Genomic DNA, 22,832 nt, shown 5'->3' on the forward strand with positions numbered 1-22,832 from the left:
GATTTTGATTTTTTTTTTAAGTTTATTGAGACTTGCTTTGTAACCAAGCATGTGGTCAATTTTTGAGAATGGTTCACATGCAGATGAGAAAAATGTGTATTCTGTAGTTGTTAGGTAGAATGTTCTGTAAATGATTATGATTTCCATTTGATTCATGTTCCAGTTTAAGTCCAGAGGGTTGTGTTTTTTTGGTTTTTTTGTTTTGTTTTGTTTTTTGGCTGATTTTCTGTCTCAATGATCTGCAACGTTTGTAAGTGGGGTGCTGATGTCATTTACTAGTGTCGTACTTCTCCCAGTCTGTTTTCTTAGGTGTAGTAGTATTTCTTTTATGAATCTTTGTGCTTCAATATTGAATACATTTATATTTAAGATAGTTAAATCTTCTTGCTGTATGGAATCTTTATAATATAATGCTCTTCTTTGCCTTTTTAAAATATCATTAGTATAAAAGTCTGTTTTATCTGATATAAGAATGGCTAGTCCTGCTTGCTGACATTGATATATCATGTAAATGAAAACAAATCTATAGGTGTCATTAGACCTAATGGTAGGTCTCCTGCAGGTAAAAGCTGTTGGGTCTTGTCCTTTATCAAATTTGCTGCTCTGTTTCTTTTAAGTGGAGGATTTAGGTAATTTATGCTCAAGGTTAACATAGATATGTGAGCTTTTGTTTCTGTCATGGTCTTGTTATCCAGTTACTTTAGAGACTCAATTGTGCAATTACTTTATAGTAATTATGACCTGTGCACTTACAAGTCCTTTTATGATGGTATTATCATATTATTTTTATATTTAAGATTCCTCTGAGCATTTCCCGAAGGGCTAGTCTAGTGGTGACAAATTCCCTTAAAATTTGCTTGTCTGTGAAAGATGATTTCTCCATTTTCTTTCCTTTAAAAAGGCTAAAAATAGGCCCCCAATATCTTCTGACTTTTAGGTTTTCTGCTGTTAAATCTGTTTAGTACAGGATTTTCTTTAGAGGTGATTTGTGCTTCTGTGTAGCTGCTTTTAAAATTTGTTCTTTCTTATTGACCTTGGGTGGTCCGGTGACTATATGCCTTGTTGACATACATTTTGTATGGTATCTTTCAGGTATTCTCTGAATTTTTGAATCTCAATTTCTAAATGTCTATCAGGATAAAGAAAATATTTCTGCATTATTTATTCTACTATGTTTTTCAAACTTCTTACTTCTATTCATCTTCCTTAGAAATGCTTACTACTTGCAGATTTGGTGGCTTTATATAATCCCATATGTCTCAAAGGCTTTGTTCATTTATAACAATTATTTTCTTTTTAAAATTTCTGACTGGATTAATTTGAAAAACTAGTCTTCAAGATACGAAATACTTTCTTCTGCTGGTCTAGTCTACTCTCAAAGTTTTAAACTGTATTTTAAAATTCCTTCAGTGAATTTTTTGTTTTCAAATTTTTGATTTTTTCCCAAAATAGGTATCTCTTTTTTCTTCCCTTGACTGCTTTTGTAGTTTCTTTGTGTTTGTTTTTGACCTTCTCATGGATCTTATTGAGCTTTCTTATAATCCATACTTTGAATTCTATAACTGACATTTCTCAGTTTTATTTTGATTAGAGTCCATTGCTGGAGACTTAGTGTAATTTTTTGATGGTAACAAACATTCAGATTTTTTATGGTGCAAGAATTCTTGTACTGGATTTTTTTTCTCATTTGGAGAAGCTGAGAGTTCTTGGTTTTGAATTTACATTCATTCCAATGGAATTCTTTTCTCTATTTTTACTTTATACCTCCGCCCTTGAGGGTATGATTGTAGAGTATCATGAGTACTATATTTTGGCTTTGCTTCGATAGCCTTATGGCACTTCTGTTGGTAGGTTTTACATTGAGTTGCACAGTTCAATTCACAGGCCAGTAGATGGTACTTATGGGTAAGAGCCAGCTGTGCCAAAGCAGATGGGTATATACTTGATCTTTGTTTACTGTGTGGGGCTTTCTGTTGTTTCAAGTGATGGAATGGACAGTGGAATGATCAGTGCCCTGAGCTTCCTGTTCAGTGTGTGACAGAGACATAGCTGGGTAGAGCTGGAGTAGCTTAATTGCCTGCAAATACCCCAGTGATGAGCACAGGCACCAGCCCAAAGAGAGGTGACTAGAGGAACTTCTGTTGTAAAGCATGAAGGTCTCTGTGGGGGTTAGGAAACTGCACTGGATCAACAACCTGGGTAGTCAGTAACACAATCTGTTTCCCTAATACATCCCTGTCTTGGGCCTTGTGACTCTCAATTCAGATGCACATTGCTGTCTATCTCCAGGTCACAGTGTAGATGAGAGCCATAAAAAAAAAACTACTGTCCCATAGCTCTCTAAGGAAGTGATATTGGGGCTGAACCTCTTCACCCAGTTCAATACAGATAGCTTTGTGGCTCTTCTGTAGTGTGATGTGGTAATGCTGCTTCTTCATGGAGATAACAGGAGGGGCTCCACCTTTCAGCACTTCTGTGTTGGTATCAGCTATATTGGTGTCAGCTGGTTGGGTCAGCCTAGTCTCAGGACCACAGGGAAGTGATCACATGCTAGCATTGTTATACTGGGTTGGGCAATTTTCCAATTTCAAATTTCACATTTCCCAGGCCCCTACATGGCGATGGAATGCATGTATGAGGAAAGAAGACTGATGAGTGGCGATGAAATTACAAGAGAAAGTGAAAGACTGTTCTGTCCTAGAAGTCAGATGAAGAAATTGTTTTAAGAAGAAAAGAGTCAAATGCTATTAATAGGACAAGTAAGATAGAGTTTCAACATTGACCATTGGGATTGACTATTGACCTTTCCAAAGTCAAGAATGTTTTGATAGTACGATGGAGGCAAGAGTCAGAATAGTGTGCATTCAACAAAGTGTAGGATGAGAGTAATTAGATACAGAGGGTAGAACATGTTCAAATAATTGGCTGTAAAGGGGACCAGGCAATTGAGCAACTTCCCTAGAAGAAAATGGAGTAAAATGGGGTTATTTTTGTGATGACAGCAAAAATAGCATGCATGTGTGCTCTTAGGAAGAACTTAGCAGAGATAAGAAAACAATTGGTGATGCAGGAGAGAGAGAATGAGAATTGCTGAAATTATATCCAAATTAGTTTTCTGTTCCTGCTGTAATGAATTACCACAAAATGATGGCTTGAAACACCACAAATTAATTTTCTCAAAGTTCTGGAGACTAGAATTCCAAAATCTGGTTAAATGGGCTAACATCAATGTGTCCACAGGCCTAAACATTTATTTTTCAGAACATATCTCTAATGTTAGTAATACATGACTGCAATTACTTTGTCATTTTTTTATGTCTTTAGCTTTTTGTCCTTCATATCCTCATATCCCCAATTAACAATGTTTTTGTGTATGATTTTTAATAATATTTGTATTCCTTTCTCAATTGCTCTTTCATTTTTTCTATAGTTATTTTCTTTGTAGTTACTCTTGGGATGATATACAGCACCCTATAGTTATAACAATCTACTTTGAAAGCAATGCCAATTTAACTGCAATCCTATACAAAATTTGTTCCACAGCTTCGTTTCCACTTCACATTATTGATTTCATGAATTACAAATTTATACATTGTGTACATGTTAACACAGATTTATGCTTACTTGTACATATTTGTATTTTAAATATTGAAGAAGTGTAGAATATAACCAAACTTTCAAAAATATTTATTTTCACATTTTGCCATATGTATACCTTTACTAAAGGGCTTCATACTTCTATATGGTTTCAGGTTGCTGTCTAAAATTATTTTATTTTAAGCTGAATTAATCCCTTTACCATTTCTTGCAAAGCAAATATAACGGCAATGGACTCTTGTAGCTTTTATCTCACATTGTCTTAATAACTTTCTAATTTAAAAAATAATTTTTGCCAAATATAGATCTCTTGGTTGGCAGTTTTATTTTTACCACATTAAATGTATTACCTATTATGTTCTTCAAATTGTCTAATAAAAAAAGTCCATTGATCATCTTGAACAGAATTTATTGTTCTGTACATAATACAAAGTTTTGTTTCTCCTGCTGCTTTTAAGATAGTCTATTTGCTGTTAGCTTTTAGAGTTTTATTTTAATGGATGTGGACCTACATCTCTATCTGAACTCCAATTAAGTTGTTCACATGTTTAGATTCATGTCTGCTGCCAATTTGAGAACTTTTTGATGATTGTTTTCACCACATAATCTCTCCACCCCCATAGGCTCATGTTTCTCCTTCTCAGAATCCAATGCCATGTATACTACTTGGCTTAATGTTGTCCTGTAAGCCCTTTAGGGTCTGTTCACATCTCTTTACTCATTTTTTTTTTGCCTTAGACTCAAGGATGTAAAATATCTTATCCCTAAACATGTAGATTATGTCTTCATTCTGCTCAAATTGCTGTTGAAATCCTCTAGTGAGTTTTTCAATTCAGTTATACTGTTCAGCTCCAAAATTTGTTTGGTTTATTTTTTGTAATTTCTACATCATTATTGATATACTCATTTTTCCATATATGCTTTTCCCAATTTCCTGTAGTTCTATTTCCATATTTTAATTGGAAATTTTATCATATTTAAGACACTTTTTAAAAAACCTTTCTCTACTAATTTCAGTGCTCTTCAAGAATAATTTCTGTTAATTCATTTTCTTTCTTATAATGGATTGTGTTTTCCAGCTTCTTTGTATACCTTGTTATTTCATTTAATTGCGCATTTCAAAAAATAGACATTTTTCCCACTCTATATAGATTTGTTCTGTGTCATGATGATTATCAAATAATATGCTTGGTATGTTCTTAGTCTTAGCATAAGCCCAACATAAAACCCTAAGGCCTTGTCTGCTCTTTTCTGAACATGTATCTGCCTGGACTGTGTGTGCCCTTTATTAGCTCCCCAAATACCTACTGGCTTTTGAATAGCTTACTGTTTCAAAAATTCACACCCCAGCTTCCCCTCAATGGGTTAGATGGACTATTCCACGTCTCTTCACCTAATCTCTTGCCCTTGGCATCAAACTACATTTCTACTCAGCCCCCCCATAAATAAATAAGTTTATTTTAGTCAATTTCAGATTACTTCTTGATGCATCCATGAGACAAGTAGGGGCCTTTTGATCTACCATGTTGCTGAAAAGCTTTCAATGATTTTATATTATATTGTATCAATGTATAATCACTTACCTATTTCTCAACTTACTTTTTGGTTATTGTTTGAGGAAAAGTAAATAGAAGCAATCAGGGCATTGAAAGTTCTGACAGCTCCAAGATGTTGATAATGTATTGTGCAAACTACATTCGTCATGTTCTAATCTGCCCTCCAAAGGAAGGAACAAGTGAAAACTATCCCATATGAAAATTATTCATGCATTTATATATAATTAATTTCCAATTTTTCTTTACAAATAATGTTTAACAAGATGGAAAATTATGTAAAATAGTTATCAGTTTTTTGGCTAGTTACTTCATGATAGTCTCTAATAAACCTGGTTGAAGAACAAATACTATTAAGGCACTGCTTGCATATATTAAATGATGTCCAAACTCCAAAAACTGTTAATAATTAACACTCCAAGAAAAACTGCATAGAATTTCTTTTTTATTTGCACCCTCATCAGGATTACAGCTTTATCAGGACTGCACCTTTATCAGAAATGAATCTTTCTCTTACAATGCAAAGAAAGAAAAATCAAAATAAATTTTCTGATTGAAAATGTAAAAAGGGAAATATTTTTACAGTTTTAACTTTAAGTTTTTATTGAGGGCCAACAATTTTTAAAATTTTCATTAGTCATTCCTTTAAATTATGTGTATGTGAGAGAAAGATGTAAGATGGTTAATTATTTCAAATGATGCAATATAAAGAAGGGGCATTATCATGGCATAAACAAAAAAAGTATTTGTAGCTGGAGGTTTTTATAGTCTAACATATGGTTGCTATTTGTTCTATAAATACTTTTTAATAATTTAAGTAATATAGAGATTTCAAATAGAAAATACTTCAGATAAAAATTAATGTTTAATACCATATATTATAATAATTTACTTAGGAATTATCTTTGATAAGAAACAAGTGAACTGGATGAAATTTTCTCCACAGACCGTATAAGACTGCCTATGTACCTCCTCCTACATGTCATTGGTTAACCATTAGTCCGTTTGCAGGGGGCCATTTCCTGCCCATTGCTTTTGTAATCTCTGAGGGGAAGAAGCAGCAAACATTTGCTAGTCAGACAAGTGACAGGAAATGGATTCCAAACACCAGCGTGTGAAGCTAAATGATGGCCACTTCATGCCTGTATTGGGATTTGGCACCTATGCACCTCCAGAGGTAAGAATAATTTCTTTTAGTTTTGAGATTTCAAAAGAATAAACCTAGTAGACATGAAACCCATCTTGGGTTGTAAGGTTCGTGTTCCTGCCTTACTTTGAATGACTCACAGGTCTAGGTTTCCTAGGCTAGAAGAAAACAAGTAGTCAATCCTTGTTCAGCACTGAGGTCCGTTCCTATGGTCACGTACTGCTTATTTTTAGTTTGTGCACTGTTTCTTCTGTTCGTGTCTACTTCCCAGCTTGGCAGAATGTGTCAAACTCAGCATCGAAGAACAGTGTCCGTCAGCTCCCTCTGGTGGAAATTAATTGCAATAGGAGTGATTTATCTGTTTTTATAACTGAAGAAATCTTTCCTTCTTCCAAGAACATACGATCCAGAGAAATATTTATAGTAAAAATTACTGGATATAGTGTTTACAAAACTGTTGGCAGAGTATCATTATTCCGATGGGCGTTAGTGAGCACCACCCAGTATTACTGGGCCTGGACTAGAGTTTCCACTGTACTACTTTCACTTTAAAAAAAAACTTCCTGAAAGAAAAAATACAACCTCATTTTAAGTAAAATTTAGAACCTAACAAAGGAAAGTCTAAATTCTTAGTCCTTTTTTGTATGCATCATATTTGTATCAAAGTGGTAGGAGCGGTCTTATGACACAAAAATGAACAAAATGGATACCTAATTTTCGAGATAGAACTACTGGAAGAAAACTTGTATCCCAAGACTGTCCTCAGGCTACTAAATGTGTGATAGGGACTAATTATCGAAATTTGAGTCTCACTTTATCGATAAGTTGTAATGATCTACAAGGATACATTTGCTAGACCATTGACAAAAATGGTTTAATTTTTAATATAAATTGGCATGGTCTGGAAGTGAAAATAAGGACACCACTGAAGCGGCAGCCTTGGTAAACCTTTGAGTTAGTATCTAGTTCCTTGTAATTTCAACGAAAAAAGAAAGCTTCTTAAATACATGTAAAAATGGAAAACAGTTTATATTTTTGTCATTAAAAAATACCCTTCAAATCTTTATCCAAATTTGGTCAATAAGTCAGTAATTTTAAATTTCACTGGAATTCTATCTTTCCTGAAAGAAATAGCCTTATTTTTTTATGGCAGAAAGGTACCTTACTAAATTCTTACAGATTTCGCTGAATTTTTAATGTATAAACCGATATCCTCAGAGTATAAGTGTTCAGTTCTGTTGTGTAGCCAGAATGGCTGTGCAGAAAAGACTTAACATAATAGACTACTATTCACAGATGCATTATTTCCCATGTGAACCCTAGTCGGGTCGGTGTAACTAGCATCCAGTCAAAATCTCAAGAACTGAGACACCAAATAACATCTCTTGTAGACAGCATTTCCCAAATATGATGTTGGAGGAAGTCTGAGTGAATGTTCTGTGTAATATCACTGGGAGAGAACTCATATGAGCTTGAACTATTTCCCTTCCATACTCTGTGTGATTTTTACCATGTATAATATCACTATATTAAAAAATAATTAGGACTATTTGAGTCCTGTTAACTTTTCCAACAAATCACTGAATCTGAGGATGTTGTTTGGTACCTCCATAATAGTGATCAACCAGAGATTTCCTGGGACTGAAGGTGTTTCTGGGATGCTCAACCTTTATTACTAACCAGGAAAGACTCAGGCAAACTGAGATGGGATTTTCACCCAACATACAGACAGGAGGAAAAGCTGATTCTTGTAAAAGTCAATGCTTGTGCCTGAACTACCTCTCAGCCACACTGATCACCAGATACTACCTTTGGTTGCTTCTCCAGGTTCCCAGAAGTAAAGCTTTGGAGGTCACAAAATTGGCAATAGAAGCTGGGTTCCGCCATATAGATTCTGCTCATTTGTACAATAATGAGGAGCAGGTTGGACTGGCCATCCGAAGCAAGATTGCAGATGGTACTGTGAAGAGAGAAGACATATTCTACACTTCAAAGGTACTGTGCCTATGATGAGCTTGTGTGCACATGTATTTAATGTGATTATGTGAAGATGACAATTCTATGACTGGATCAGTAGTTGCAGGTGAATTTTGCTTCTGGGTTCAAATGTATTCACACACATTCACATATTAAAACTGAAATCAAACTCAGGGAATGATGATCACTTTTCATTTTGACTGCGTTCCAATTTATGACCTGAAAGTCCCTTTACTTTTTTGAGCTCCAGCTGCCATCAGTGTGATTTGACATGCGGTATAGAATCACAGAGAATGATAATCATGCTATGGTTTTTCTTATCCCCTGGGTAATTTTCTAAGATTTCTTATTATTCTCTCAACTGCTATCTTTATCAGTGAGATAGAAAGCAAAATAAGAATGCTGTGGGAGTATTAAATAATAAATACTGAAATTGTCCTAAATTGTGTCCAGCATAGTGAACATGTTCAAAACTTGTTTTACCCCCATTTTAGGTTGCTTTAGTTTCTAAGCAACATAAATAGCTATTCTTAAGCATTGGGTTGAATGGATAGAAGAATTAGACTGTTAAAATGAGTTGTAAACTCTACCGAAGATAATTCAGGTAACAGCATGGTTGTTACTTGATACTAATTTTTACATTTTAAGAATTTACTCCTATTATTCAGTAGATGTACAAACTATACATCCAACATATAATAAAGTTCATAAGAATAGATCAGAGCCAAAGGAATCATGAGAAGGAAGAGAATATGTTTGCCAGTGGTCATAAATTTTGAAGCAGTAGGAAAATGTCTAATTATTAGATGGCACAAACTAATAAGATTTGTTCAATATTCATTCAAAATCACCTGCATTCTTTAACCTCTGCAGCTTTGGTCCACTTTTCATCGACCAGAGTTGGTCCAACCAGCCTTGGAAAACTCGCTGAAAAAAGCTCAATTGGACTATGTTGACCTCTATCTCATTCATTCTCCAGTGTCTCTAAAGGTATACAGTTTGAGTATGAGCATAAAATTGCACTTCTGCTGTCATTATAAACATTGTTTATATGGATAGTTGAACAGAGCTTTTTCTCAGGAGGATGTAGGGATTATTACATGGAAGAAGAACCGTAAGTATAACACCTAATTTCCTTTCTTTTGAGTAAATTTTGAATCCTACTTCTCTAATGCACACCTACAAGAGAAGAGAGAACAGCAACCTCAAAGCCTCTTCTTCGAAAACTTGAGGAAATTACAATAGTCTTTTTCAAGGCACTGTCTTAGTTATGGCTTTTGAGTCCATCTCTTGGGATGTCACAGACACAGAGTTTCATGCGTTGTGATGCCCAACAAAACTGCTGCACATGTGGTACACAATGAGTTTCCACCATCTCTCCCCATTTCAAGCTGAAGCAGATTTGGCAGAAGCCACTATGCATGGTTCTTAAATTAGAAACCCTTAATGTGGACTTGCAAAGCTTTATTATTCTGCTGCCTCCTCTTTCACAATAGAGTTTGAAGCTGTATTTAGCCATGAATTACTGTGTAGTGTATAACTTTTGATTTAAAGTTACAGGAAACTACTGAGGCTAATTAATGCGAAAGAGTTTACTGAGTTATGTAAAATGGGAAGTCAAAGACATGGCTACATTTAAGGATATGAAATAGTCTACAAAAATATATCATTTGTCTATTCTTACCTCTAAACTCCAACACTTTTTTTTATTATTGTTGACCCAAACTTTTTCATTGGTGGCGATTATGGCTTTGGAGCGGTTCAAGGCTCATGGTCATCACCCTAAGAGAGCTCCTCTGGGTCTCCCAACTTCTGCTGACCCTGTGTGATTCACAGTCCTGCCCATAGACTATCAAATCTTCAGTTGATCTGATAATCCCACCAGGTACAAAAGTACTATCCACTATTTTTGGATATCAAGGTATTTCCAAATCAAAGAGAGGTACTTCAACCGAGGAAATTATAAAGGCAGAATAAAATGACATAAGTCAACTATGAAACTTGATTAAGATGTAGAAAATGGTCCTTTTCCATACATATAACATTTGTAAGAGATTAGAGGAAGCTTGTCTCCTGAATACATTCCTTACACCTTCATATGTAAAACACATAGCACACATCACTTTCTGGAGCATTGTACCACCTACCACCTGTCTCATGGAGGATGAGTGTCCTTAAAGGTATCTGGGATCACAGCTATGGGTGGGGAAATTAATTTGTGACATCATTAAAATGACTGCTTCTATTTCAGCCAGGTGAGGAACTTTCACCAACAGATGAAAATGGAAAACTAATATTTGACATAGTGGATCTCTGTACCACTTGGGAGGTGAGTGCTTGGCGGAGAGGACACAGAGAAGGATGACAAAAAGAGAAAGTCTGTTTCCCAGATTCAATAGGAGAGAATGGAATAGGCACCATTAGATCTAGAAATTCAGAAACTACAAGAGTAGTTTTGGTGAGATGAAGGGAAAAACACATAAGAGGAATGTTTAGAGAGTGGGGCACAAGACTTGGGGGAAAAGAGAACAGGAATCTCTTTCCTTGCCTGTGCGTTAATCTATCCAGTTTCGTAAGGAAGAGATAGAAATTCTTACTCTTGCTGCCACTATCTTCTTCCCCTATTTGCTATTTGAATTTTTCTCTTCTTGACAATCACTGCTAGCTATTTTCATTGTCATATTTTGAAAGTTGTTGTTCTCACACTTCTGTCTTGCACTTATCATGATAAGCCAACTGCACAAATAATTCCTCACAACCCCTTTCTCCCCAGGCCATGGAGAAGTGTAAGGATGCAGGTTTGGCCAAGTCCATAGGGGTGTCAAACTTCAACCACAGGCAACTGGAGATGATCCTCAACAAGCCAGGACTCAAGTACAAGCCCGTCTGCAACCAGGTGAGCTCCCTTGGCCTCCTCTCCTTTCGGTTCTTCATGCCCCTCTTCCTGTCCTATTGCCAAATATCTGTTTGTTTTGTCCCACTTATCTTTGTGAAGCAGAAGATTCTAGAGAGCAAAGCTTCTGTCAAGAAAGGCATGAAGATTTCTTATTTGTACCCTGCTTAGAAAAGTATTAGGGAAAAATTGGAATGAGTTTAATGTCGAATGGTGTGTAATATTTAGGGGAGGTCCATTTGATCAAGGAGGCCTGGAATCATCAATTAGAACTCAAGGAAAGGTGGACTTACCTCTAAGCTATGAAAGATGACCAGAGAGTTCATGGGTGAAGGTGATTTGGAGGGAATGGTGTATAGATATGAAGCTATGAAAAGATGAAATGAGCTGTACATAAATAGAGTTAGAATAAGAGAAGAGAGGTACTAGGGGTTGACATGGAATTTGGATGCCTGCATGCCTCTTCTTGATATTTCAAGAATTCTTGACCAGGGGCATAAATATACTAAAAATTGGCTGCAGACAATGAAGGTCATCCATGTCAGAAAGCGAAAAATTAGGCTGGGCGCAGTGGCTCACGCCTGTAATCCCAGCACTTTGGGAGGCCAAGGCAGGCGAATCACCTGAGGTTGGGAGTTCGAGACCTGCCTGACCCACATGGAGAAATCCCTTCTCTACTAAAAATACAAAAAATCAGCTAGGTGTGGTGGCACATACCTGTAATCCCAGGTACTTGGGAGGCTGAGGCAGGAGAATCGCTTGAAGCTGGGAGGCAGAGATTGTGGTGAGCCAAGGTCATGCTATTGCACTCCAGCCTGGGCAACAAGAGTGAAACTCCGTCTCAAAAAAAAAAAAGAAAGAAAAATTACCTGTTTATGGAAATAACTGTTCACAGTGGATGAAATCAACACTGAGGAACTTTAGCAGAACATAGACCAGACCTATCATTGCCTGTATCTTAATCTGCTACTTCTCTTTGGGGTCTGTCATCCAATCAATTGTTTAAACACATCTATCCTATGCATGGTTTTTTCATAGCTTAGGAATAAGTCCTTTTTTTCCCCCTGTGTTATTGTTGATTCCAGGGCTCCTTGATCAAATTGACTTCCCCCAAATGTCACAAAAAAATTCAAAAGTAAAGTCACTCTACCTTTTTACTAATTTACACTTTTGTATTCTTACTTTTATACAACCTAGAGCCAATGAGTAAAGATCTACAATTGAAATATGAAGTATATAAAATTTGTGAACGTGGCATAATGATACAGTTCCATTATATTAAAATAGAAACATTAAGAAAATTAATGCGGTTTTAATATTATTCCTTCAATTATTTTATGACAATTTTCAAACTTTCAGAAAATTTGATAAAAATAATCCACCATTCAACATTATCATTTATATTCAAAATTGTTAACACTTTGCCACATTGCCAAATATTTATGGCAAATATTTATGTGGGTATATCTGCATAAATACATATAATATTTTCAAAACCTCTTCAAAATAAATTGGAAAGATGACAATTCACCTCTACAGGCCTAAATATTATGTCACAGAACTGAAGATATTCTTCCAGTTACAGTATAATTATTGTATCTAAGAAAACTAACTGCAATGCCCTCATGTCGTTTAACATCCAGTCTATATTTGGATTCCCATTGTTTAATGGAAATGTCTTTTATGGCACTCCCTTTTAAAACAGGATGGAAATGAGTTGTGAGATGATCTGTTCTTTATAATCATATGTTTTCCATTCAGCAATTACTAATAATCCACTGGGTGATAATTCTCGACAGAAGAAGTCATATTCCATGACAAATGTTTACATACAATTGTGTACATATCACTAATATTTTTGTATTTTATGGTTATTATTGTATTTATTATTTTTTGGAGTTTTTAGATAATCATTTTCAATTTTAAAAACTTATTTAACTATTCGTATGTGACGTTTTACTATGAAAAAAAATATTTCACCAAATCAAAATGAAGAACAAATATTCCTCAAAGACAAAGTACAAGTTTAATACTTTCCTCTAAATATCAATTTCCTGATAAAGAAATTACTGTAATAACCACCAATGGTAGAGGCAAATTATTTTGTTCTTTCTTGCTCTCTCATTATCTCCCTCATTACTATGGACTTGGACATTTTTCCTTAAGATTTTTAATTAATTTTATTAATTTTTGTTAGTGCTTATTCTTACCCAATGGGTAAATTTTTTTCTTGATGCTGAAATCTATCTAAACATCACCAGTGACATTTCTTTGAAAGTAGTGCTTTTGTCTTTCAGACTTGCCCCCATGAGTCCTTGACCAAATTCTTGCTTTCTGGCACAATCTGATGCCAAAGGCTCTAAGAATCTTACTGTATCCCAGATATGGAATTTGTTACATCTCCTTCTAGTTATCAAAGGTCTTTGGAAGCCAGGATCTGCTTCATAGATGAACTTCTGTTCAGAAATGGCATTTCTATTTATACTTTTAGGAGATATGGATATAAAATGTATTTCTATGAAAAAGATTATTACTTGACAATAATATCCTTAGCTCAGATATAATACTATACTGATTATTATTCAGCTTCTTCACTTTCACCTTTTTTATATTAACACAATTATTTCATATAAATTGATGCTTCTCTCTTTTGGTCAACTGCAGGTAGAATGTCATCCGTATTTCAACCAGAGTAAATTGCTAGATTTCTGCAAGTCAAAAGATATTGTTCTGGTTGCCTATAGTGCTCTGGGATCTCAGCGAGACAAACGATGGTAATAAAACACAATGGGACCTTTACATAAACCTCCATTTTGCAGAAAATGTTTTAGGCAGAGCATCCTCCGTTTCCTGTAGTCTCAAGTGGCTCAGAGAGAGGAGAGAACTGCATTTCTGATGAGATCTCAGATGATGCTAATGGTGGTGCTTGGGGGCCTCGCTTGAGCAGCTCTGGTGCAGAGTGGACAACTTAGTCTGTTTAGGGAACCGCTTAACAAACTCTATCCCCAGCCTCAGGGCTTCAGCATTTCCGCCTTTCCTTCCAGGGTGGACCAGAACTCCCCGGTTCTCTTGGAGGACCCAGTCCTTTGTGCCTTGGCAAAAAAGCACAAGCGAACCCCAGCCCTGATTGCCCTGCGCTACCAGCTGCAGCGTGGGGTTGTGGTCCTGGCCAAGAGCTACAATGAGCAACGGATCAGAGAGAACGTGCAGGTGAGGAGCTGGGCTGTGGCCCTCAGGGCTGCTGCACAGTGTCGTTCACATGTGTGATTCTTGTAAGGCTCTGAGGACACCCTTGGGCCAGCTCCATTTCCCTGTATTTCCTACATGAACGCTTTGTGTGCATCATAAGGGTTTCTTCTACTCTACCACGGCAGATGCAGCACAGGTAGAGAGAATTGGGATGGAACCAAAAAAAAAAATGGAGATTTTTTTAATTTCAGCATTAAGTTGACAATCTACTCTGCATCCCTGCACCAGGAACATCATTTTTTCATGTTGTGTTTTTGTTTGGTTTTGGTGTTTGTTGTTGTTGTTTGTTTGTTTGTTTTGAGACGGAGTCTCACTCTGTCGCCCAGGCTGGAGTGCGGTGGCGCGATCTCGGCTCACTGCAACCTCCACCTCCCAGGTTCACGCCATTCTCCTGCCTCAGCCTCCCGAGTAGCTGGGACTACAGGCGCCCACCACCATGCCCGGCTAATTTTTTGTTTTTTTTTTTTGTTTGTTTGTTTGTTTAGTAGATATGGGGTTTCACTGTGTTGGCCAGGATGGGGGTTTGGGGGTTTTTTTGAGACAGAGTATCTCTCTGTCTCCCAAGCAGGATGATTCTCCTGCCTCAGCCTCCGGAGTAGCTGGGATTACAGGCGCCTACCACCAGGCCTGGCTAATTTTTGTAACTTTAGTAGAGACGGTGTTTCGCCATGTTGGCCAGGCTGGTTCCAAACTCCTGACCTCAGGCGACCCACCTGCCCTGGCCTCCCAAAGTGGTATTACAGGCGTGAGCCACCTCTCCTGGCCTCCTCTTCATGTTCTGAAATGAGGAGTTGCATTAGGTGTTCTTTAGTCTACCAATCATTGTGGAATTTTTATTTCCATTTCTTTGTACACTCAGTTAAAATGTCACATATTTCATCACTTGAAGTTTTCTGTTTGTGTACTGCCTGTTTAAGTCTTTGACTATTAGTTGTTTGTCTTTTTTTTAAGTCTAGGAGACCATGATTATACTATTAAATAGAGTTGTTAAACAAATCACCCTCAACATAGGGGTTTAAGATGAAAACCACTTATTTGCTCAGGATTCTCTAGTTAGAAAATTAGCATGGCCTCAGCCTGAACTTAGTCAAGTTCTGTTCTTGGCTGGGCTCTCTCTCACGTGTTTGCAGGACAACCATATAGCTCTGCTTCAAGATGTCAATGGGACATTTGTCTGGGTGCCATTTTCTCCTCCATATAGTTCAACCTCCAGCCATCCAGTCCAGACTTCACCTCATCGCATGGCATGATCCCAAGGCAGTGAGTGGACACGTGCAAAAGCCTTTTCATGTCTAGGCTCAGGGTTGCCACACCATTGCTTCTGGCAAATCTTACCCACTAATGCAAGTTACAGGACAGGCCAGACTCAAGGGATGGGTAAATAGACACCACCACTTACTGGAAGGCACTAGAAATTCATATAACCAAGCAAGTGGATACAGGGACATGTGACTGGAGGGAGTATTTCTTATTAATCTATCTCATATATATGACTGATTAATATATGATGGATTACTATATATGTGATAGGTTAATCTATATGATGGAATGATACATATATTATAGTTTAATAAGATATATATGATAGATTACACATACTATATGTACATATATATATTTCAGGTATTACTCCTTTAGAGATATAGATGTATTATTGAAGTAAAATGTCATTACGTTTTCATGGACAAACGTCGCTACATTTCGTGTAGTTAAATTATTCATGCCTCTTTCCTGTGGTTGATGAGTGGCATATCTTTTCTTATATTGGGAACGTGACAATCTTTTAATGTTATCTTGCAAAATTGGTATTTCTCTTTACTTATAAATTAGTTGTAAATTCAAATGAATTTCTTTTTCAATGTAAAATAAAAATCCAAATATGCACATGGAATTTCTAAATTGATATCAAAGCGTCCCACCAACAATTATTGAAAAGCATTCACATTTGCTCACACGTCTTGATTTTTTACCTCTACCATAAATGAAACATTCACAAATAATATCCTGCCTCTCTTTTGTCTTCAATTGACTTACTTTTCTGTACTGTCTAAATAGTGAAAGGTCTTGCTACCAGAATGGTACAACTTTTATTCTAACGCTTTATTTTATTTGATAATATTTTGATTATTCTTGACTATTCTGTTTTATGAAATTTTGAAACATCAGCATCCATGAAAGAGTACATACTTTAGTCTTTGGTTGATATTGTAATGAAACCGCAGCTCAATGTGAAAAGAACTGACTTTGTGACAATATTGAGACTTTCAACCCATGATGAATTTCCAGCTATTTAAATGGCCTTTTAATATATATTTCATTAATTTTGTAACATTCTCCATTAAACCATATGTATATATTTTCAAATATTTATCCATAGAATACTGAAAATTATTAGAATCTCTTGATAGTGTTTTCCTTTTTTGTGGATTTTCTAATGTATAAAAATGTTAAAAGAAAAATGTAGTGAACACCTTTAACCTGGACTCATTAATTGTTAACTTGTTAATGCTTTTTATTCTCTCTCTCTCATTCTCTGTATCACTATTACAGAGTGATTTATTCAATTTATAGATTTATTCAATTCAATGTGTTAGCAATTAGTGACATCTTCTTGATATTTAAAGTCTCTCAAATTTAGAGAGTGAGATACACTTCAAGCCTGTATCCGTTTCCTTTAAACGTGAAATTGTTAGTATTTAGACAATTCCTGCCTTGAATTATGTTGAAAACAATTGTTGTTTGCATTATACCTGTTTATTAAAGAGATATAGAAATTCAACAATGTCTATCAAACTTACTACATAATCTTACGTTATTTAAAAATTTGCCTCTAGGGCCGGGCGCGGTGGCTCAAGCCTGTAATCCCAGCACTTTGGGAGGCCGAGACGGGCGGATCACGAGGTCAGGAGATCGAGACCATCCTGGCGAACACGGTGAAACCCCGTCTCTACTAAAAAATACAAAAAACTAGCCGGGCGAGGCGGCGGGCGCCTGTAGTCCCAGCTACTCGGGAGGCTGAGGCAGGAGAATGGCGTAAACCCGGGGGGCGGAGCTTGCAGTGAGCTGAGATCCGGCCACTGCACTCTAGCCCGGGCGACAGAGCCAGACTCCGTCTCAAAAAAAAAAAAAAAAAAAAAAAAAAAAAAAAAAAATTTGCCTCTAGATTCTTATGGGTCTTCTAAGTATATGACCCTATCATGTGTGCACAATGTCAGCTCTGTGTCCTCTCCATTTTCTGTTGAGATTTTCTCTTTGTCTGCAGTGTTGTGCAGTTTCAATATATAATAACTAGGAATGGATTTCTGCTTATTTTTCATGTGATATTCATTGACCACCTGAGTGTTTAGAGATGACTTCTATAACTGTTTAAAACTTACCAATATTTTAAGTATTGTCTCTGCACCCAACTGTCTAATATACTTGTGGGTTCACAATTGGCAATTATGCAATCTAAAAATAATCAAAATTTTTTATTTCTGTGATAGGTTTTTGAATTCCAGTTGACTTCAGAGGACATGAAAGCCATAGATGGCCTAAACAGAAATCTCCGATATTTTAACAGTGATAGGTAAGTTTCCTTTGTAAATGAGTGACCTAATTTAGTTTTGGAGAAGAAACGTAGGATGGGTGTTGAGCGTGACCTCCATACCAGAGGGACGGAGGCCAATGTGAGTCAGAGGTGAGACAGGAGCTTTCTGGAACTCTCCTGCTGGATTCACTCCAGAGCTCTGTTCTCTGGCAGGCTGAGTGGACAGAGATCAGCGTGGGTCAACCTGTGCCTCTGCTCTCCTGATTCCATGGCACTTTTCAGAGCAGCCCACATCATTGCCAAATCTGCACCTTCCGTGCAGGCCTGGTGTTTCTACCACTGGACATGCTGTGGATACTGCCCATGTCACCTCATGAGATGTTTCCAAATCTGTGCTCATATCACATTCTCCCAAACCTGCTCAGCTCCTTATCAAACCAAAACCATTTCCATCAACTTTGTGGTCCAGGTGCCAATTCCCACCTCCTTCATATGGAATTGCTTGCTAGATCCTGTCAATTCAGCATCTTTTATTATTTCAAATGTTTTTCCTCCTTCTCCTTGCATGTTTGTTCATGCCCGAAACTCTGCTTTTGCCTCCAGAAAGGCTTCCTTAGGGAGTGAATAGGAGCGCTTGTCCTTGACTTCCTGCAATATGGAGATCTCAAGGCAGAGAATTTTTTAAAAATTAAAACCAAAAAAAAAGTGTGGAGGCAGAAGCTCCATTGTTGTATATAATTTGTAGCCAATAAAATATCTTTACTACTCCTTCATGGTCTAAGGTTCTAGGATTCACAGACGGTCATTCATGTATGAGGGAAAAGCAGGAAGTTATGGCCGGGCACAGTGGCTCACGCCTATAATCCTCGCACTTTGCGAGGCCGAGGTGGGTGGATTGACTGAGGTCAGGAGTTTGAGACCAGCCTGGCCAACATGGTGAAACCCTGTCTCTACTAAATATACAAAAATTAGCCAGGCATGGTGACACTTACCTGTAATCCCAGCTACTTGGAAGGCTGAGGCAGGAGAATCGCTTGAACCCAGGAGGCAGAGGATGTAGCAGTGAGCTGAGATCACACCACTGCACTCCAGCCTGAGTGACACAGTGAGGCTCCATCTCAAAAAAAAAAAAAAAAAAAAAAAAGCAGGAAGCTATGTAACTGCTGGCAGTGGAGATTTTAACAAGTGATAGGGTGAGATAGTGTTTGAAAAAGCATAAGCACTGTGGCCCTTCATAAGTGCTTAAAAATTGGTAGATTGTTAATTTTTTTTTGGTTTAGAGGAAAATAAAGAATAAAAAAGGAAACGATATAAAAGAAAGGAAGAATAGCGAGCATCAGTAATTCTTATCAATTAAAAATGTAATAAGATGGCATTTATCTGTTCCTTTATATTTCATGTTATTTCTATATAAGAATTTTTTAATGCATTGTAGCTCCTTGGATATTAGACTTCATATCATATACAACAATTTCCATTTCTGAATCTTACAAAATATACTGCATACAGTAGGCTGGAGAGGTAATAAGTAAAGAAAATATAATCAGAGTATCTCTTTGCTCTGCTGACAGATGTACAGGAATATGCTTGAATATTTGACTTTGTGTGTTTTACGTGTTAACTTCCAGAGAAGGGAATATGATTAATTTATTATTTTGAAAATACATATATTATGAAGCCATGTTCATAAAGGGAAGAAAGGCAGATTCTACAACTAGTCAGAAAATAAACTTCTTCACATTCACACTAATGACAGCTTCCTAGAAATCACTTTACTACTCCCCTAGTAATGGAGTCATTGCATTCATATTATACATTATTCTCTTTTCAGTCTCGCTAGCCACCCTAATTATCCATATTCAGATGAATATTAACATGGAGGGCTTTGCCTGAAGTCTACCAGAAGCCGTGTGTGTGGATGGTGATGCAGAGGACGTCTGTATGCTGGTGACTGGACCCATCGCCTCTACTTAAATCCATTCTGCTTAGCGACTTCAGTCAACCAGAGCTAAATCCACAGGCCAGAAAGACAATAAATTTTTATCATGTTGAAATAATTGAATTTTTTTCCCACAGATTCTTTACCTACTCTGTTCTGTTAAGAAAGTGGCCATCAGAGAAATGCAAATCAAAACCACAATGAGATACCATCTCACACCAGTTAGAATGGCGATCATTAAAAAGTCAGGAAACAACAGGTGCTGGAGAGGATGTGGAGAAATAGGAACGCTTTTACACTGTTGGTGGGATTGTAAACTAGTTCAACCATTATGGAAAACAGTATGGCGATTCCTCAAGGATCTAGAACTAGATGTACCATATGACCCAGCCATCCCATTACTGGGTATATACCCAAAGGATTATAAATTATGCTGCTATAAAGACACATGCACACGTATGTTTATTGCAGCACTATTCACAATAGCAAAGACTTGGAATCAACCCAAATGTCCATCAGTGACAGATTGGATTAAGAAAATGTGGCATGTATACACCATGGAATACTATGCAGCCATAAAAAAGGATGAGTTTGTGTCCTTTGTAGGGACATGGATGCAGCTGGAAACCATCATTCTTAGCAATCTATCACAAGAACAGAAAACCAAACACCGCATGTTCTCACTCATAGGTGGGAACTGAACAATGAGATCACTTGGACTCAGGAAGGGGAACATCACACACCGGGGCCTATCATGGGGAGGGGGGAGGGGGGAGGGATTGCATTGGGAGTTATACCTGATGTAAATGACGAGTTGATGGGTGCAGCACACCAACATGGCACAAGTATACATATGTAACAAACCTGCACGTTATGCACATGTACCCTAGAACTTAAAGTATAAAAAATAAAAAAGACAGTTACTCAAAATTTCATAAAATTCAATGCCTGGCTTCAGGAACCCTTGGAATGTGACAAAATTCTACAGAAACTACCAGTCCTGTTTTCTCTACAAGAAATGCTGGAGGGTATACTTCAGGCTGAATAAAAGGAAGTAGACAGTAACTTAAAGCCATATAGAGTGATAAATAAATATATGGCAAAATGTGAAAATATGTATTTTTGAAATTTTGGTTTGTATTCTATTTTTCTTCAGAATTTAAAATAAAACATAGAAATGAGTATAATTCTATGTTAATATGGACACAATATATAATGTTCTAATGAGTGACAAAAATAATGTGAAGTGGGGAAAAAACCTGGGAAAAGGAGAGTTTTTATATGAAATGGAAGTTGATGTTGATTCAATGTAAATTGTTATAACTCTATGAAGTTGTATGTCATCCCCACAGCAACTACAAAGGGAATGACTGTAGAATATACTCAAGAGGAAGTGAGAAGGGAATCCTAATGTCATTTAAAAATTATGCAATCTCACAAAATGGTAGCAATGATGGATATGAAGGACAAAAGCTATAGACATGGAGAAAAAAATTAAAAATGGCAAAAGTAACTCTTTTCCTGTCACTAACGACAGTCACGTGTCATGTAATGCCTGGGCTATCTTCTTGAGAAAGGCTTTGTTAGGTAATTTTGTCCTTGGGCAGACATCGTAGTGTATAGATAATTCTCTCAAACCTTGTCATGATCTTATCAGCGACCTTTATGTCATATTCTAAATCCTTTGTTTTCATTTCAACATTCTTCATAGCATCTTCATCAGAAGTGAAATCCATTTCGCCAAACCACTTTCTTTGTTCATCCATAAAAAGTCACTTCTCATTTGTGAAAATTATATGAGATTGCAACCATTCAGTAATATTCAGTCTTCAATTCTAATTCTAGTTCTCTTGCTATTTTCACCACATCTGCAATTACTTTCCCCACTGGTCTTGAATTCCTCAAAGTCATCCATCTATGAGGGCTGGAATCAACATCTTCCAAACTCCTGTTCTATTGTATATTTTGCCCTCTTTTCATGAATCATGAATGTTCTTAATGGCATCTAGAATAGTGTATTAGGATTCTCCAGGGGATCAGAACTAGTGGAATATATATATATATATATATATATGGGAGTTTACTAAGTATGAACTCACATGATCACAAGGTCCCACAATAGGCCATCTGCAGGCTGAGGAGCAAGAGAACCAGTCCGAATTCCAAAACTGAAGAACTTGGAGTATGATGTTCAAGGGAAGGAAGCATGCAGCACAGGAGAAAGATGTAGACTGTGAGGCTAGGCCAGTCTCTCCTTTCATGTTTTTCTGCCTTCTTATATTCTAGCCATGCTGGCAGCTGATCAGATTGTGCCCACCCAGATTAAGGGTGGGTCTGCCTTTCCCAGCCCACTGACTCAAATGTTCATCTCTTTTGGCCACACCCTCAGAAACACACCCAGGATCAATACTTTGTATTCTTCAATCCAATGAAGTTGACACTCAGAATTAACCATCCCAAATCCACCTTTCGTTAACTTGAACCCATCTCCTGAAATCATACATAATATTCAAATAAATACAATAATGAGATCATAATTACACCTAACATTATGCAAGTATCCTTCCTACAACCGGAAATGCACCAATCCCCACCCCAAATCCTGTTACATAAAGTTAACAATACTTAAATGCTGATGTGAAGTCAATAAATCTTATGTCACATGATGAAGGAGAAAGCAAATAAAATGAAGATTTGTTTTAGTACAGACATATACATACACAAATATGTTTTTAACAAAAGGAGGAGGAAATACTCATGACAATTACAGTCCTCGTTTCTGCAGCTGGTCACATGGTCGTAGCTGGTATTGATGACTACCTTCTTCTACTACCCATTATGTATATCTTTGTATACCTGATATGCAAGCACCTCAACGGGTCATGTTTTTTTCCTGATGGAATGAATCAAACCTTCATTTTTGAAGGGTCTGGGTCACTTGTAGTCCT

At 36.8% G+C, this 22,832-nt stretch overlaps 1 protein-coding gene and 1 non-coding gene across 2 annotated transcripts; one reads left to right on the forward strand and one right to left on the reverse strand.

Moving 5' to 3' along the window:
- Positions 1-5,219: 5,219 nt before the first annotated feature.
- Positions 5,220-5,355, reverse strand: LOC114670211 (U8 small nucleolar RNA). The gene has a single exon (XR_003719693.1). It is a non-coding gene; the product is annotated as a U8 small nucleolar RNA (small nucleolar RNA).
- Positions 5,356-6,174: 819 nt separating this feature from the next.
- Positions 6,175-19,999, forward strand: LOC711440 (aldo-keto reductase family 1 member C3). The gene is made up of 9 exons (XM_001104543.5): positions 6,175-6,327; positions 8,125-8,292; positions 9,148-9,264; positions 10,526-10,603; positions 11,048-11,170; positions 13,832-13,941; positions 14,212-14,377; positions 17,902-17,984; positions 19,777-19,999. The coding sequence occupies exons 1-9, from the start codon at positions 6,244-6,246 to the stop codon at positions 19,817-19,819; spliced, it is 972 nt and encodes a 323-aa protein (XP_001104543.2). The 5' UTR covers positions 6,175-6,243; the 3' UTR covers positions 19,820-19,999.
- Positions 20,000-22,832: the final 2,833 nt, after the last annotated feature.

The sequence above is a fragment of the Macaca mulatta genome, chromosome 9, assembly GCF_049350105.2.
Source record: "Macaca mulatta isolate MMU2019108-1 chromosome 9, T2T-MMU8v2.0, whole genome shotgun sequence".
NCBI lineage: Eukaryota > Metazoa > Chordata > Mammalia > Primates > Cercopithecidae > Macaca > Macaca mulatta.